Source organism: Nyctereutes procyonoides, unplaced genomic scaffold (genome assembly GCF_905146905.1).
Source record: "Nyctereutes procyonoides isolate TBG_1078 unplaced genomic scaffold, NYPRO_anot_genome, whole genome shotgun sequence".
NCBI lineage: Eukaryota > Metazoa > Chordata > Mammalia > Carnivora > Canidae > Nyctereutes > Nyctereutes procyonoides.
The window spans coordinates 32481778-32499281 of NW_026575120.1; the positions used below are offsets into that span (position 1 = coordinate 32481778).

At 43.6% G+C, this 17504-nt stretch overlaps 1 protein-coding gene across 2 annotated transcripts in view; it reads right to left on the reverse strand.

Moving 5' to 3' along the window:
• The window catches only part of ZC3HAV1 (zinc finger CCCH-type containing, antiviral 1), a 63353-nt gene that overhangs the window by 24981 nt on the left and 20868 nt on the right, over window positions 1–17504 (reverse strand). The window contains exons 3-8 of one of the 2 annotated variants that reach the window (XM_055335207.1): window positions 14253–14505; window positions 9583–10353; window positions 9019–9117; window positions 8119–8217; window positions 6794–6917; window positions 4392–4566 (exon numbers count right to left, since the gene is read on the reverse strand). In XM_055335207.1, coding sequence (XP_055191182.1) covers window positions 4392–4566; window positions 6794–6917; window positions 8119–8217; window positions 9019–9117; window positions 9583–10353; window positions 14253–14505 — 1521 coding nt within the window. The remainder of the gene's footprint in view (window positions 1–4391; window positions 4567–6793; window positions 6918–8118; window positions 8218–9018; window positions 9118–9582; window positions 10354–14252; window positions 14506–17504) is intronic. The other variant, XM_055335208.1, reaches the window with a different exon arrangement.

Genomic DNA, 17504 nt, shown 5'->3' on the forward strand with positions numbered 1-17504 from the left:
AGCAGATCACAGAATACAAATTTAGGGAAAGGGTATTTAATTCTCCCAAAGGGCTCCCAGGGTGCCCACGTTGCTAGCCTGAGGGCCTGACTTTGCTGGCAAGGCTTTTGGGTCTAGATCAGGCTTGTCCCCTGGAATTTTCTGGAACATTTCACTGGACACATCCTCTATGTTTTCCTATATGATAGCCACTAGCTCCATGTAGCTGTAGAGCACTTAAATGTGATGAGTGTGACCATGGAACTGAAGTATTCATTTTATTCAAATTTAATTAATTGAAGTTTAAAATGAAATATCCGGGCAGCCCGGGTGGCTCAGCGGTTTAGCTCTGCCTTCAGCCCGGGGCCTGATCCTGGAGACCTGGGATCAAGTCCCACGTCGGGCTCCCTGCGTGGAGCCTGTTTCTCCCTCTGCCTGTGTCTCTGCCTCTCTCTCTTTCTCTCTGTGTCTCTCATGAATAAATAAATAAAATCTTTAAAAAATAAATAAAAAGTTTAAAAAAATAAAATAAAATAAAATAAAATAAAATAAAATAAAATAAAATAAAATGAAATATTCAAGGGATCCCTGGGTGGCTCAGCGGTTTCGCTCTGGCTTTGGCCCAGGGCTCGATCCTGGAGTCCTGGGATCAAGTCCCACCTGGGGCTCCCTGCACGGAGCCTGCTTTTCCCTCTGCCTCTCTTTCTCTCTCTCTCTCATGAATAAATAAATAAAATCTTTAAAAAATAAAAAATGAAAATAAAAAAAAATGAAATAGCCACCACAAGTGGCTGGTGGTTGTCATACTGGACAGGACTAGGCAATTCCAGTGTCTGAGCATTTGGACAGCCTAGCGTGGTTCAGGCCCTTCCTTCACACTGTACTCCAGTTCTGAATAAGTGAAGGAGTGATGATGAGCGGTAGAGCCCTCAATGATTTATTCTCCCTAAAGACGTGAATGTGTGTCTCCACTGCAGTAACCAAGTCTTGACTTTTGTCCTGTTCCCACATGACTGCCTTGATCTTGGTTTCTAGAGCTCTCATCCATGGACTCCTGCCCCTCAACACCAGCTATCAGAGCTACTAACCTCAGCTCCCAGTTAGTAAACATCCCTGGTGGGCTGGATCTGCAGGCACTGCCTGATGCAAACCCCAGGAAGACCTGCCCTGCCGTCATTCCTGCTGTCACTCTGTCCTGCACCACTGCTGCCCACCTGCCCAACTACTCAACCATCACTCTTCCAATGCCACATCCTCTCCCTGCCTACCATCTGTGTAGGGACAAGTCCTGGCTAAGTGCCTTAATTTCCATAAAATGATATCAAGTCTACATTCCAGAGAGTTCACAGTCAAAGCATATGTACTTACCCTTGGCTGGCAAAAGCTGTTCTCCCAGTTTCTACTGGGGAGGTTACTTTTTTTTTTTTTTATAAATTAATTTTTATTGGTGTTCAATTTACCAACATACAGAATAACACCCAGTGCTCATCCCGTCAAGTGTCCCCCTCAGTGCCCGTCACCCACTCACCCCCACCCCCCGCCCTCCTCCCCCTCCACCACCCCTAGTTCATTTCCCAGAGTTAGAAGTCTTTATGTTCTGTCTCCCTTTCTGATATTTCTCACACATTTCTTCTCCCTTCCTGGGGAAGTTCCTGACCCAGAAATCTTAGCTGCCCCAACTCTTACTAAAAATTCAATTACAAGAAATAAAACCTGCAGGACTCTCCCTGTCTGAAGGCTATGCAGTCCACTCTTCTCTCTAAATATTCTAACCTCTACACTGGATCAAACCAGGCTATCAAAGAGCTGCAGACTTGACCCATCCATACACACTGAACTCTGAAAGAAACCAGGCTGCTCCTTCTCTTGTGGTTCAAATCTCCTAGACCGACCAATTTTTATGTCATTGGGACAGACAGCAAGGAAAACACTAAACCTACAGCCTGTTTTCCTTCTTCTTTTTTTTTAAATAGCAGAAGAGCCAACTCAAATTTATGTAATAATGGGTCTAATTAATGAAACGATAATAATTTATTCAAATCACCCAGAACAGGGGATCCCTGGGTGGCGCAGTGGTTTGGCGCCTGCCTTTGGCCCAGGGCGCGATCCTGGAGACCCGGGATCGAATCCCACATCGGGCTCCCGGTGCATGGAGCCTGCTTCTCCCTCTGCCTGTGTCTCTGCCCCTCTCTCTCTCTCTCTCTCTCTGTGACTATCATAAATAAAAAAAATAAAAAAAACAAAACAAATCACCCAGAACATGTGCCACAGATTAAATGAATCCAACAACATTTCACGTGTTTGCATCAAGTTCCAAGTTATGTTCTAGGACTTTGCATTTAAAACAGATTGAATGTCCCATGGAGAACTTTGTGTCAAGTAGTTTGTTGCGTTTTAAAAATGATTTTATTTATTTATTTGAGAGAGAGAGATAGAGAGTGTGAGAGAGAGCATGAGCAAGGGGGAGGGGCAGAGAGGAAAGCAGGCTCCCCTCTGAGCAGGGAGCTCAATCCAAGGCTAGGTCCCAGGACCCCAGGATCACAACCTGAGCCAAAGGCAGATGCTTAACTGACCTACGTGCCCTGTATCAAGAAGCTTTATTGGATGTTGCTTGATATTTTACTAGGGAACACGAGCAATGGAATTTGTGTACGTTTAAATATCATCTATTCCCCACCGGCATTTTTCCTTGGTCTCCAGGACCCCTGAGGTCACGCAAATGCAAATCTTTTCCAACCTTCTTCCCATCTTACTGAAAAGTAAGTATTTGCCAGTATTTGACACATGAACCACCGAAGCATATAGTTTATTTTTATTTTAACCAAGGCTAATTGAGTTTATAATATCTATTTCCACAGTCAACTCACAGGATCACATTTACAGAATTGCCCTCTGACATCATCCTTGGCTTGACCATGGAAACAACCTGTACGATGCTCAACGTCAGGGGGGTTGTCACACCATATTGCTCCACAAGCCACCACAGGAGAGAGAAGAGCAAAGGGGACAGACACCAAGAGACCAGGCTCTGAGCCCCTCTCCCCCGTGCCACAGGCAGCTCTGCTCTACTCCCGTCTGTCTATCCGGGTTCTGTGAACGGTTGTTTGATGGCATGGATGTGCTGCTAGGACAGTGGGGAAACCACTGCACTACGTGGAGTCAGTAGGGCTCATGGGGAGGACCTCACTGGCTGCAGCATATGTGCTCTCCTCTCTGTAGCCCCAAAGGAGAGGTCTTCCTCAGGCTCCACCAACAGAAAAAAGCAATGCTTCTCCTGAGGAATTGGTGTGTTCTTCCCAAAGAGGCACAGGTGAGCCTTGACAGATGGCGTTTCTCTGTGTGCTTTGGAAGCAAGGCGGCTCACAGCCAAACTCAGGGCCCAACAGTTTCTTTTGCTGGCATTTCATTGTCCTGTTTCAGCTTTGGCTGCATTTTTTTTTCTCTTCAATTTTTGTTTATTTACTTATTTTTAAGTAGAACCACACCCAGCGAGCCTGACATGGAGCTTGAACTCATGAACAAGACCTGAGCTGAGATCAAGAGCTGGGTGGACGCTTGACCAACTGAGCCACCCAGGCACCCTGGCTTTGGCTTCATTTTAATCTCTCGCTTTCCTTTTTTCTTTCTTATCGCTCTCATCTCATTGCCTTCTCTCTCTCTCTCTTTCTCTCTCTCAATTTAATCCTGTGAATCAAAGAGAGGAAGAGACACTAGATAGAAGCCGTGCTTATCTGAACTTCTATGGTCTGTTACTGTGTCCCTCTGTGGGTAAGCCAGTTCCAGCCTTCAAATCCATCTGAATCCAGAATCCTAATGACCATCTACCAGTCTTCTGATTTCTCACCCTGCCTGCTGTGCTCCACTGGCTGGAAGCAGTAGTCTCTGTACATTTACAAACTAACACAGAGGAAGCTAGCTCAAGGTTCCACCTCAGTCCCTGATCATGAAGAAAGAAGGGTACTGAAAATAATTCATAGATGCTGTCACTTATGACAGCAATCAGAGTAGACACTTGCTGGGGCCCCTGGGTGGCTCAGTGGTTGACCATATGTCTTCAGCTCAGGTCATGATCCGGGTCTGGGAATTGAGTCCCACATCGGGCTCCCTGCAGGGAGCCTGCTTCTCCCTCTGCCTGCCTGTGTCTCTGCCTCTCTCTCTGTGTCCCATGAATAAATAAATAAAATCCTTAAAAAAAAAAAAAAGGGTAGATGCTTACTAAGAAAAATGCAAATAAAGCTGTGTATAACGTGAAAAAGTATGACTTCCTCTACTATACCAGTGTTCTATGGGTAACCAATTAGGCATCAAGCATTTTATCATTAGTTTTTTTTTTTTTTTTGGATTTTATCATTAGTTTTATCTGGAAGTATCAAGTCTAAACTAGAGCCTCCACAAAGAGGAATGGTACTCACCTCCTCCCCATATTGAACCCATATGTCTGATTCTTTCTTCCAGTACCAAATCCATTTTGTGGCAAAGACAAAATTGGTCAGTGTCGTGACAGATGAAGGCGTGGAGATGCGTCGGATAGGAATGGAATCACAAGTCATTTTCTGGAAATCGATGCTTTTATTTCCAATAGAAAAGCTGAGAGGGAAAAGTTGAAAGTTAACAGCGTACTTTACTGAACTTGATCTTCTACAATCTGGTCTTCCCTAACAAAAGCACAGAATTAAGATCTTAGAGACGACAGGGAACTTCAAATTTTCTTTATACAACTCCAGGTCTTATATACCAAAGAAGAAAAAAACTGAAATGCAGAGAGGATGGGTAAGTTACTTGTCCCATAGAGTTAATCATGTCACAAAATATAATCCATCCTCAACAAATATGTCAGGGTAAAATGTGCCCACAAAACAAAGGATTGGCTCAATGTTAGAAACTCATGTGGGTAAGTTTTCTCAAGTATTATCACTTAATTAGTTACACTATGTGGTCTGAGACCTTTGCAGGAAGTTATTTTCATAATAACACTAAGACATGATTTGCCTTTTCACTTTCATACTTTCATAGGTGCACAGTGGAGTCTGCCAGAGGCTACATGATGTTGTGATTCTACAACAGATGAAAGAGGTTTGCCAAAGTATAAAACAATGTCCATTCTTCTGAGGGAATATCTTGGTTTCATTTTGGAAAAGTTATTATTTAATTATATGTACATATATAGCTATTACATATAACTATTTATAACTATATAAGCATAGTTATATAAAAATATGGTATTTATGTTACCATGTAATGAATTTATTATTGTTATTTTTCAATGAATCCATAAATACTGAATTTTTCTCGGTTTTGATTTTTAATATGGTAAACGTTGACAGCTATAATTCACAGAAACAGAAATTATTTGGGATCCTCAATGTATTTTAGGATACAAGGGTCCGGGATCCCTGGGTGGCGCAGCGGTCTGGCGCCTGCCTTTGGCCCAGGGTGCGATCCTGGAGACCCGGGATCGAATCCCACATCGGGCTCCCGGTGCATGGAGCCTGCTTCTCCCTCTGCCTATGTCTCTGCCTCTCTTTCTTTCTCTCTCTGTGACTATCATAAATAAATAAAAATTAAAAAAAAAAAAAAGGATACAAGGGTCCTGAGACCAACAAGTTTGAAAACTATTGCTCTAAGAAACACCCACCAAATCAGTAGTTCTCAATGAGGAATAGTTTTGCCCCGCAGAGGACATTTAACAATGTTGAAAGAGATTTTTGGTTATCACAACAGGAATCCAGTGGATAAAGGCCAAGAATGCTGCTAAACTGCCTCCTGAAAACAAAATCACTATGTAGCCCCAAAATTTAATAGTGAGAGGTTGAGGAAGCCAGCTTCAGATTTACCTGGGGGGTGGTGGTGGGGGGAAACACACCTCCAAACAAGAAAGTGGCTGATGCTACCCTCTAGTGGCAAAATGCAGTAACACAGAATCTCTACCAAAAATTCACTCTAAGAGGATGGAATGTACGCAATCCTTCCCTCCAATATATACACAAAATTTCCTTATAAGAGAAAGGAAAAAAGAAGAAAAGAGGAAGAGAAGGAAGAAGAGATGGAGGAAACAGAATTGTAAATACAGAAAACAAAATTAATGTTGCCAGAAGGGAGAGGGTTGGACGATGGGCAAAACAGGTGAGGGGTAGTAAGAGGTACAAACTTCAGTTATAAAATAAGTCAGTCACGAGGATGAAAAGTACAACATAGGGAATAAGGGAAAAAAGAACTTACTTTATAAAACTAGGATGCACCTTATAAATATAGTCATATGTGGTATCACCCAGTTCATCACTGGCAGAAACAGAAATATAAGGTATCCCCTTAGATACCTCCAAGATAGAGAAAATAGCAAACATAAAGAAAGACATAAAATGCTCAAGTAGACAACAACATTCTGCACGAGAACTATATGAAATTACTCAACTCGTGTTCTACAGCTATCAAATTAAGCCAGAGGCTCTTTTGACCTATAATCACCATACTTATAATAGTCCTGTTGTGAGTTTACAGTATTACAAACTGACCTCTGCAATGTGTTTTTTTGCAGGACACCCTGAGGATAACTGTTCATATCACACGAATCAGCAAAGAGTCTCAGAACCCCTAGTATATCGGCCAGGTTCTTTGTGACTTCAAATCTGGCTCGTGTTTTTTTTTTTCCTTCATGAATTTAGGAGGCATCTGACATTTTTTATCTCAAGAGTTACCTGAAACTTGAATGGGATTCTGAAGGAAATTTTTTTTTCCTCTTGCCATATGCCCAGCACTATGCTTTCTTTTGATGATGTTGTGGATCTCAAAAGCCAGAGTCTGGCCACCAACTTACATGCGGATTTGGGGGTCACAATAGGCCTTCTCAATATTTTCCATGGGCTGGAGGTCCATCCAGGTGTTTGCAAAGAACATCTGCCAGCGGTAGGGCAGGTGGAAATGAACTTTGTTGCAGTTCTCTACAAAGACAGAGAGGAAGTCTGAGGGTCTGTTGAGTGGCGGTTCTTTTTTTTTATTTTTTTATTTTTTTTTATTTATTTATGATAGTCACAGAGAGAGAGAGAGAGGCAGAGACACAGGCAGAGGGAGAAGCAGGCTCCATGCATCGGGAGCCCGACGTGGGACTCGATCCCGGGCTGCCAGGATCGTGCCCTGGGCCAAAGGCAGGTGCCAAACCGCTGCGCCACCCAGGGATCCCCTGAGTGGCGGTTCTAACCAATTCAACCAAGTTCACTGCTGCCTTTCCCCCACTGAGGGCTGCCTTTCCCGCCATGCTGCACCTGCATGCGAGCACACTTCCTTCCAGTCTATGCCTTTGCCCATGCTGATTCCTGCCTACACCACCCCATAGCTCCAGCTTCCCTTGTCACCAATAGAGACTCACCAGAAAACAAAGCTCCCCACTCCCCAGAGTCACTCTATCCACATGGAAATCTGACGTCATTACAAATGTATGGTTACCCCTCCTGCACCCCCAAGGGGTACATGGAGACAAATTACTCTCTAGTGTCCACAGCTGTATGCATTTTCTTGAAGCCCTGGCTTAAGATTCGGTTCTTCCAGAAAGATTCCCTCACTCATCTCACTCTGTCCTGATCTGACTTGTAATTTGTATTCCCTTAGCCAGTACTCAGGACCCAGTTGGTACTTAGGTTATTTATGTATCTACTTATCTTATGCAGTTTTCTCATTAGTGGGTGCTTTGATGCCACCTCGACGACAAACCCACTGAAAAAAAGTTGGCATCATTGTGCGACAGGACATGAACTGTGAAAGCATGTTGGCTGGATACTTTTTTTTTTTTTTTGTCTTTCATTTGTTTGCTTTTAGTATATGAAAAGATGGGTCCTTGACTAAGTACAATAATATTGCACCTGAAACTGAACTGCAAAAGGAGAAAGTATAATACTATACCGGGGCAAAGAACACAGGATAGGTGGGCAATTGAGAGTCAAAAGTCAACTTGGCCACTTGTGTATGTGAGGTCTTAAGCTCTCTGTGCCTCTAGTTTCCACATCTTAAAATGGGTTAACCATAGAACTTACTTCCAGGCTTGATAGGACATTTAAGGGCAATACACCTAGGGTTCTTGGCAACGTACCAAACATACAGTAAATGCTCAGGAAATGTTGGCTTCTAGAAAGCCTTTAAGTTACTCACCAGTTTGACAACCCTTACACAGGTAGTCAAGACAAATTTCCTGTGGGTCACAGTCATGCATCCTGGAAGAGCTGGTACTACCAACGTCAAATGCAGAATCTATAAAACAAAAGGTGTGTGTATGCTGATCTTAGTGTTTAGACCAAAAATCAAGAGAACCTGATCTCATAATGGGAAAGAGTATCTGTAACTGGCCCCATGTTTAAGAAAATTGCAAATTCACGCGTTGCTCATGAGAGCCTAGATAGCCCCTCCATAAAAGCACACATGGACCATCAGAAAGGATGAAATACCTGCCACTTGCTTCAACATGGATGGAACTGGAGGGTATTATGCTGAGTAAAGTAAGTCAATCGGAAAAAGACAATTATCATATGGTTTCACTCATATGGGGAATAGAAGAACTAGTGAAAGGGACCGTAAGGGAAGGGGGAGAAACTGAGTGGGGAAAAATCAGAGAGGAAGACAAACCATGAGAGACTCCTAACTCTGGGAAACAAACGAAGGGTTGCAGAAGGGGAGGTGCATGGGGGATGGGTACTAAGGACGGCACTTGATGGGATGAGCACTGGGTGTTAATACTATATGTTGGCAAATTGAATTTAAATTTTAAAAAAAAGCAAATGTGGATCTTAGGGTCATGTGAGAGTTATGTTTATTTTTTTAAACCATGACTAAACTACTCCTGTGCTCAGGAAATGTGGCAGCTAACTCCCCATGATTCAACTGTTGGCACTTTGGCCTTCAGGTCAGTCTCCTCACCAGTATCACCCCTCAACCAAACCCTCCAACTCTGCCCTTTAGTGACTACTGGGAAACGTCCAGAGAGAGGCCACCAGCTGTAACTGTTCTGCAGCAGACACAAGACCTGGCCCCCTGCTTCATCCCTCAGTGACTTACATGGAGCACATCTTGGGGTCCTTGCAAACTCACTGGCAGGGCTAACTGGGGTCTGGGCAGAGTTCTGACCATGGCTTGCATAGGTTGCAGCTCTGGTGCCTGAGGAGGACATGGAAAGTGGCATCTCAAACCAAGTGCGCACTTGTACTGTGGGGACAGTGGTCTCCTGTGGTGTTGGCAGGACAAGGGTGTCCAGGTTCTGACTCTCAAAGCAGAATGCATTTTTATCTCCTCTGAAGGTCAGTGTTAAGTAAAAACCAGGGGATCCCTCGGTGGCTCAGCAGTTGAGCACCTGCCTGCCTTCAGCCCAGCGCGTGATCCTGAGGTCCCAGGATCGAGTCCCACATCAGGCTCCCTGCATGGAGCCTACTTCTCCCTCTGCCTGTGTCTCTGCCTCTCTCTCTCTGTGTGTTTCTCATGAATAAATAAATAAAATCTTTGAAAAAAAAAAAGTCAAAACCAGAGGCACCAGTACTGACACTGGGGGGCTTCCCCCCACAACTTGACTAGAGCCGTCTAGTGTGCCGTGGACAGATTTACTGGCCCAAGGTGGCTTCACCTTACCGTTAGCAGGTGCCGCTGCTGGATCATCACCACCCATAACTGTGCCAGTGGTCTGGACATTACCGGGAGGAGTTCCCGCGTCCTGATTCCGAGGTAACGATTTTTCTCTCTGTCCTCTGGTTGTGGTTTTGTAATTTAAAGATCTTGCAGAAGTTCCATCCGTGGCCATTCCATCAACGTTGTTATTAAAAAGCAGGAAATACTGGGCATTTTGATTGCTACCGCTGGCCTCAGCGCTCACGCCGTCTGGGGAAAGCAGGCCTGTGCTCTTTCTGGTGGTCATGGTTTCAGGGGTTTGTAGAGAACCTACAGAGCCAGAGGTGGCCTTACTCCAGGAAAACACAGACTCTCTACTGGTGCCTTTGTCATTCAGCCGGGAGTCAGGGCCCTTCCGGTTGGAGGCAGGCGTCGAATCAGAAGGAAAGAAAATGCTACCTTGATGCCCATAAAAGAGATCCTCTGGACTGCCGTTCTCTGAAAACTGCCGGCTTCCTCCCACTTGACCTGTTCCTCTGAGATTATTGGCCTTAGGTGAGACCGGGGAAGGCTGAGGGCAATCCTGACTTCCCAGACGCCCAAACTTGTGGGCCAGATCCTCAACGGGCACATTATCCAGGGGAGGCCTGTGGCCCACTGGATCTGGACTGGACGAGCAGGACTTCTGAGCAGGAGCTGGAGCAGATGAAAGAAATTCTGTACTGCCCTGAAATGATCGGTCTCTGCTCTTGCTTCTACCTCTGTATGCCTTGTCTCTAAGATAGGAGGGAGGAGCTAGGAAAAGAAAAACCAAACAAGGAGAATGAGCATTAGCATGTTTGGGTTCTCGCCACTGTTCCTCCTCAGCTTTTCCAAGTTTGCGATCTACATTCCATCAAAATCACGTGTCCCAATCTGGTGTGTAAAAGTCTTGGGAAAGGTGTTAAAGATGAAGGAGGAATCTGCTATTCTGCTAGCAGAGCAGGAAACACTCTGCCCCCATGGCCCAGTCAGAGTGACCCTGGCTGGTCTCAACTTCTCTCCTGGGCCTCGGATGTAACCCCAAGCCCCCAAGGTCTTAGCTGGGGGTGTCCACTATGCTCTGGTTCCCATCAACATTCACCACTCTGAGGAATGGAGATGCAGACTAGTGCAGGTCAGGGAGGATTTTCCAAGTCATTTAGGTTTTGCCCATGTTGTCGAAGGTCCCCCAACAAACTAAGGATTCACACACACACAAGAAATAAATTAAAATAAAAATGAAACCACAGTAAAAAGGTCTGATTTCATTTAAACTAGAAATCTTTCCAGAGTTCATCTAGTCCCCAAATATCCAAGCTTAGGTGAGAGATATCAAGAAGAATTAGCCTCTCTCAAGAAAGTTGATGAGTCCCTGGGGAAGAGGAGGGAAGGAGTGGGCACGGGTGCTTTCAAGTGCGTGTGAAGTGTGTATGTGTGGTAGGCACGTCTGTCACATTTCTGTGTGGTGTGTATTGTGCTGGGTGTGCATGCACACATGAGGTGTATATGTGTATAAGATATACATATGCAGTGTACGTGTGTGAGACGTCAGTAAGATGTGAGTGTAGTGTGAAGTATGTATGCATGTATGGTGTGAATGCATGTGTGTTTGTGTGTGGTGTGTACAAGTGTGTGGTACGTATGCCTGTATGTGGTGTATGTGTGTTGTGTGTGCATGTGTGGCATATAAGCTGGCTATTATATGTGTGGGGAAGGGCAGGAAGAGGGCCCTTCTCTTCCAAACTCAAAGGGCAGGGGTAATAGAGTAAAAGCAAACATCCTTCTCCTGCCAACAAAATAATTAATCAAGTAAATTAACCAGAAGGGATAATACATAAGATCTCTCTCACATACCATGAATTTATATTGGGAAACTACACCAGAACACATCCCTCCAGGTGTTCCCCTGTTCAGAGAGCATTACAATGTGGGAGAAAATACACCAGATGAGGGAGCAGAACACGTAAACTCTGCCACTATCTAGTGGTGTGAGGCCTTGAAAACATCTCTTCTATTTATTCATAGTAAAAATGATTTAAGGCTGCTTCCAATAAAAGTCATTTAAGAGACACCTGGGTGGCTCAGCGGTTGAGCTCTGCCTTTGGCTCAGGATGTGATCCCAGGATCCCAGGATCGAGTCCTGCATCGGGCTCCCTGCGTGGAGCCTGCTTCTCCCTCTGCCTGTGTCTCTGCCTCTCTCTCTCTGTGTCTCTCATGAATAAATAAGTAAAATCTTTTTAAAAAATAAATTTAAAATAAGTCATTTAATATTTCTGACCCTCAGTCTCCTTAATCAATTGAGGCTAATAATATGCCTGTCTTCATGGCTTTGCCGTCAGGAGGAACGATGAGATATTTTGGGTGAAAAATTCCTGGTTAATTATAAAGCATTTCTCAAATATAAAGAGGTGTAATTGTTTATTACGTATTATAGAATCTTAAAATTATGTATTCTATCCGCTTTATAAAATTCACCTCCTCTCTCCCTGCTCTCTCTCTCTCAAATAAATAAATAAAATATTTTTAAAAATTTTAAAAATTAAAAAAGGGGTGCCTGAGTGGCTCAGTCAGTTAAGTATCTGCCTTTGGCTCAGGTCATGATGCCAGGGTCCTGGGATCCAGCCCTGCACTGGGCTCCCTGCTCAGCGGGGAGTCTGCTTCTCCTTCTCCTGCTTCCTCTGTGCTCTCTCTCTCTCAAATAAATAAATAAAATCTTGACAAATAAATAAATAATAAAATCTACCTCTTTAACATCCATTTCAGAAAGGCATAAAAAATTGCAAGTGTTGATATTATTAAACAATGTGAAAATGATTAAGGAATAGAACTGACCATTTCATACCCATTAGGATGGCTGTTAACCTGAAAATCGAAAATAACACGTATTGGTGAGGAAATGGAGAAACTGGAACCCTAAAGCACTGATGGCGGGAATACAAAATAGCAGAGCTGCTATGAAAATGGGATGACAGTTCCTCAAAAAATTGAACATAGAATGACTACATGATTTAGCAACTCCACTTCCAGGTGCATACTCAAAAGAATCGAAGGCCTCAAGCAGATATTTGTACACCCATGTTCACAGCAGCATTATTCACAGTAGCTAAAGGTAGAAGCCACTCAAGTATCCAACCACAGATGAATGGATAAACAAAACATGGCATATACACCCAGTGGAATGTTATGCAAAGTGAAATAAGCCAGTGTCATAAAAAGACAAATCTCATACGATTCTATTTGTATTTGGTATCTAGAGTATTCATCTTCATGAAACCAGAAGGTAGAACGGTGGTTGTCAGGGCTGAGGGGGAGGAGGAAATGAGGTATTGTTTCATAGGTATAGAGTTTCAGTTCTGCAAGATAAAGTGAGTTTTAGAGATGGGCTGCAAAACAAAACAACATAAGTGTACTTAACACCACTGAACACTTAGAAATGGTTCAGATGGCAAATTTTGTTATGTATATTTTTACCACAATTTTTAAAATTATATGTATAATTTTGTATATATTCCTTTTTTAAAAAAAGGAAGGATATGCTATCACATGGGTGGGTTGAACCTTGAAGACATTACATGGAAATGAAATTAGCTCATCACGAAAAGTATAAATCCTGTATCACTCCACCTCTATGAGGATGTTGGAGAAGTCAAATTCATAGAGACAAGAAAACACAACGCAGTTGCCAGGTGCAGGCACAAAGAAGGGGGTCATTGTGTACTGGGGTACATAGTATGCATTTGGGAAGATGGAAAAGTTCTGGGGATGGATGGTGGTCGTGGCCGGCAACAGTGTGAACGTAATACCACTGAAATACCACTGAACTGTACGCTGAGAAATGGTTAAAAGGGTCAATTTTATGTTATATCATAGACAATTTAAAAGGTAAAAATAAATACATTTTTCAAGAAAGAGTACTGAGGGGCAGCCCCGGTGGCGCAGCGGTTTGGCGCCGCCTGCAGCCTGGGGCATGATCCTGGAGACCCGGGATCGAGTCCCACGTTGGGCTCCCTGCATGGAGCCTGCTTCTCCCTCTGCCTGTGTCTCTGCCTCTCTCCCTGTCTCTCTCTCTGTGTTGCTCATGAATAAATAAATAAAATCTTAAAAAAAAAGAAATAGTACTGAAGACTGCGAATTAAATTGTGTATAGTTTTGCATTAATGCTAGATTTCCTGTATTATTTGTATTGTCGTTATGGAAGAGGGTGGCCTTGTTTTATTAAGGAAGTGCATGTTTATATATAGAGATGTGGAGGTATGACTGCATACCTCAAATGCTCTAACCACAAAAATGTTATGTGTGTGTGTGTATCAGTGTGGATATGTGTACAGATACTGAGAGAAACTGACAAAACAATAGCAACAAAATGTTATTGGGACAAAATGTTAACAGCTGGTGGGGGGGAAAAAAGCTTTATGATTAACTTTTAGAAAAATTATAAACATTTTAACAAATTGGGGTAAGTGGATTGTGCTTAGCATGAAAATCAAATTGCAAAATTGCATACATACTGTGATTATAATTAAGTAAAAATTACGTATCCATAGAGACAAGGTCTGCAAGCAAAAAATAGCTTGACATGGGGAGGTAGAAGGATTACAGGTAAAGATACACTTCCCTTGTGATTTCTGTTTATTTCTGTTTCTTCTGTTAATGAAAAAGGAGAAAGCATGTACCTCTGTACCCGGAGTGTTTCTTTCGGCTGTGCTTGTTGTTGAAGATGTCCTGGATGTTCTGAACCACGCTGGGGCTCAGGCCGTGCTCCCTCATGATCGCCAGCACCCTTCTATCCATCAGGTTATGGGACCTGAGGCAGTTGGCATACCCACAATTCCCTCGGGTAAAGTGCTCACAGATGTGGAGCCTTTCACACTGTGGATACTTGTCACAAATAACTCTTCGACCCTCTCCCTTATAATTCTTGCATATCTGCAGAAGAGAGAAACAGAGACAACTATGTTGCCAGAGACAATACACCTTCCCGCACCTGCCACATATTCACTAGGGAAAGCCTAAGTATACAAAAAAGTTAGCTGTAAGCAGAGATCTACTGAAGGAAAAAAATATATGTGTCTTCCACAACCTGTGATGAGTTGTATTCAACTGATTTTTTTTTAAGATTTTATTTATTGGGATCCCTGGGTGGCGCAGCGGTTTGGCGCCTGCCTTTGGCCCAGGGCGCGATCCTGGAGACCCAGGATCGAATCCCACATTGGGCTCCCGGTGCATGGAGCCTGCTTCTCCCTCTGCCTGTGTCTCTGCCTCTCTCTCTCTCTCTATCATAAAAAAAATAATAAAATAATAATAATAATAATAAAAGATTTTATTTATTTATTCATGAGAGACAGAGACACAGGCAGAGGGAGAAGCAGGCTCCATGCAGGGAGCCTGATGCAGGACTTGATCCCAGGATTCCAGGATCATGCCCTGGGCCAAAGGCAGACGCTAAACCACAGAGCCACCCAGGCATCCCGTATTCAACTGACAATTTATTTGCAGTAGAAGAGGCCTGCAAACTAACTGAAACATGAATTTAATAACTCTTTGGAAGAATTAAAATAAGATGGCCATGGCCAGCCACAGATAGGACCAAATAGGACCCAAAGGGAGCCCTATGTTACAAAGGAACCCCAAGGAGGAAGACTATCAAGTCATTTTGCAATTAAAGGGACATGTGAAGGGCACCTGGCTGGCTCGGATGGTGGAGCATGTGTCTCTTGATCTGGGGGTTGTGAGTTCAAGTCACACATTGGGTGGAGAGAGGACTTAAAAATAAAAGCTTCGAAAAAGGGGCGCCTGGGTGGCTGTCAGTTAGATATCTGCCTTCAGCTTAGGTCATGATCCTAGGTCCTGGGATAGAGCCCTGTATCAGGGCTCCCTGCTCAGTGGGGAGCCTGCCTCTCCTTCTCCCTCTGCCTCTCTACCTCGTGATTTCTCTCTCTCATGAATAAATAAAATCTTAAAAAAAAAAAAAAGCTTCAAAAAAAAAAGGGGGGACATGTGGGTCTTACCGCAACCGTTGTCTCTGCTAGGCAAAACATGACAAAGTCTCTTAAAAGGTCAACTAAAGAAGGTAATTTTCATATTCCTATGTAAATAGATATATCTACCCAGCTAGCTCTGCAGACATAGAGTCCTTGCTGAAAAGAAGGCATAAGTTGGGGGCCTGGGTGGCTCAGTCGGGTAAGCGGCTGCCTTCAACTTAGGTCATGATCCCAGGATCCTGGGATCTAGCCCCACCATGGGCTCCCTGCTCCATGGGGAGCCCGCTTCTCCCTCTCCCTCTGCCTGCATGCTGCCACTCCCCCTGCTTGTGTGCTCTCCCTCTCTCTTTCTCTCTATGTAAAATAAATAAATAAAATATTAAAAAAAAGGCATAAGTATTTCTTACTGGAATACTGTCCCAGAGGCCAGACCATATGATTTTAAAGTCCACAGGCACAGAACCAGCTGTGGGGACCTCACCTGAATTATTACTCCCAGTCTCTGTTTCCTTCACTGTGAAGGAGGAAAATAGTTGCTCTGTCCACATAACCCAAGTTATTGAGCAGATTAAATAATAAAATATGTAAATACATTGTGTAAAATATAAAATGTGCTACAAATGTTTGAATCACTACATAAAAGAATCCTAAAGATCAAAACACGTATACATTGTTTCAACATACTGGGTACATCAGATCCGCCTGGTTCACTGTGATTTCTCTGGGTGGCAATGACATGAGAATCAGACTCCAGCAATGACAATTTAGGTACACCCTAACCCTAACCCTAACCCTAACCCTAACCCTAATGAGAATCAGACTCCAGCAAAGACAATTTAGGTACACAGACGACTTCGAAAACCTGATTCAAACAGGCATCATTGCCATGAAGCCTACTATACAGATTCTAGGCTCTAGAACCACCAGGGCTCAAAGTGTGATTCCTGGGGGCACCTAAGTGGCCCAGGTCATGATCTCAGGGTCCTGAGATCGAGCCCTGCATCCCATCCTTCCCCCAGCTTGGGCTCTCTCTCTTTCAAAAAAATAAATAATCTTTAAAAAACAAAAAGAAAGCCAAAAAACCAAAAACAACAACAAAGTGTGGTCCCTGGACTGGCAGGGTCAACTCCACCTGGAAACTTATCAGAAATGCAAATCCAGGGCAGCCCCGGTGGCTCAGCAGTTTAGCACCGCCTTCAGCCAGGGCGTGATCCTGGAGTCCTGGGATCCAGACTCACATCCGGCTCCCTGCATGGAGCCTGCTTCTCCCTCTGCCTGTGTCTCTGCCTCTCTCTATATATCTCTCATGAATAAATTAAAAAAGAAAGAAAGAAAGAAAGAAAGAAGAAAGAAAGAAAGAAAGAAAGAAAGAAAGAAAGAAAGAAAGAAAGAAAGAAAGAAAGAAAGACATGCAAATCCTCAGACCCTTCTCCATATACAGTCAGAACCCCCAGAGGTGGGACCCAGCACTCTGGTTCAACAAACCCTCTAGGTGATTCTGATGCTCACTAAAGTTCCAGAACCAAGGCCCTGGGAGAAGAAGAATAATTAGCGGCTTCACAAATGACACTCTGGTTAACAATCCTAGGACTGTCCTAATGAATAAGTAAGAGTGCTCCTGCCTTTATTAGGCTAGAGCAAATGACAGCATTTCTACCTTTAATAAGCACATTTAAATTTTACAAGCTTATAAACCAAGAAGTCTGGTTTGCCTGATGCTTTTATGTTCTCACAGGTCAAGGCAAAGTGAAAAAGTGAGGACACTTTCAGGTGTTAGGGCAGGAATGTGTCTTGTCCACAGCTGCCCTCAGGATTTAACTCCATGCCTACCACCTGCAGGCACTCCTAAATGTTAGCTGAACGAATGTAAAACATCAAATGAAGTGAGACACAGGATTACATGCTTTGTCTGTGATCACAGAAGTAGTTGGTAGCGGAATCAGG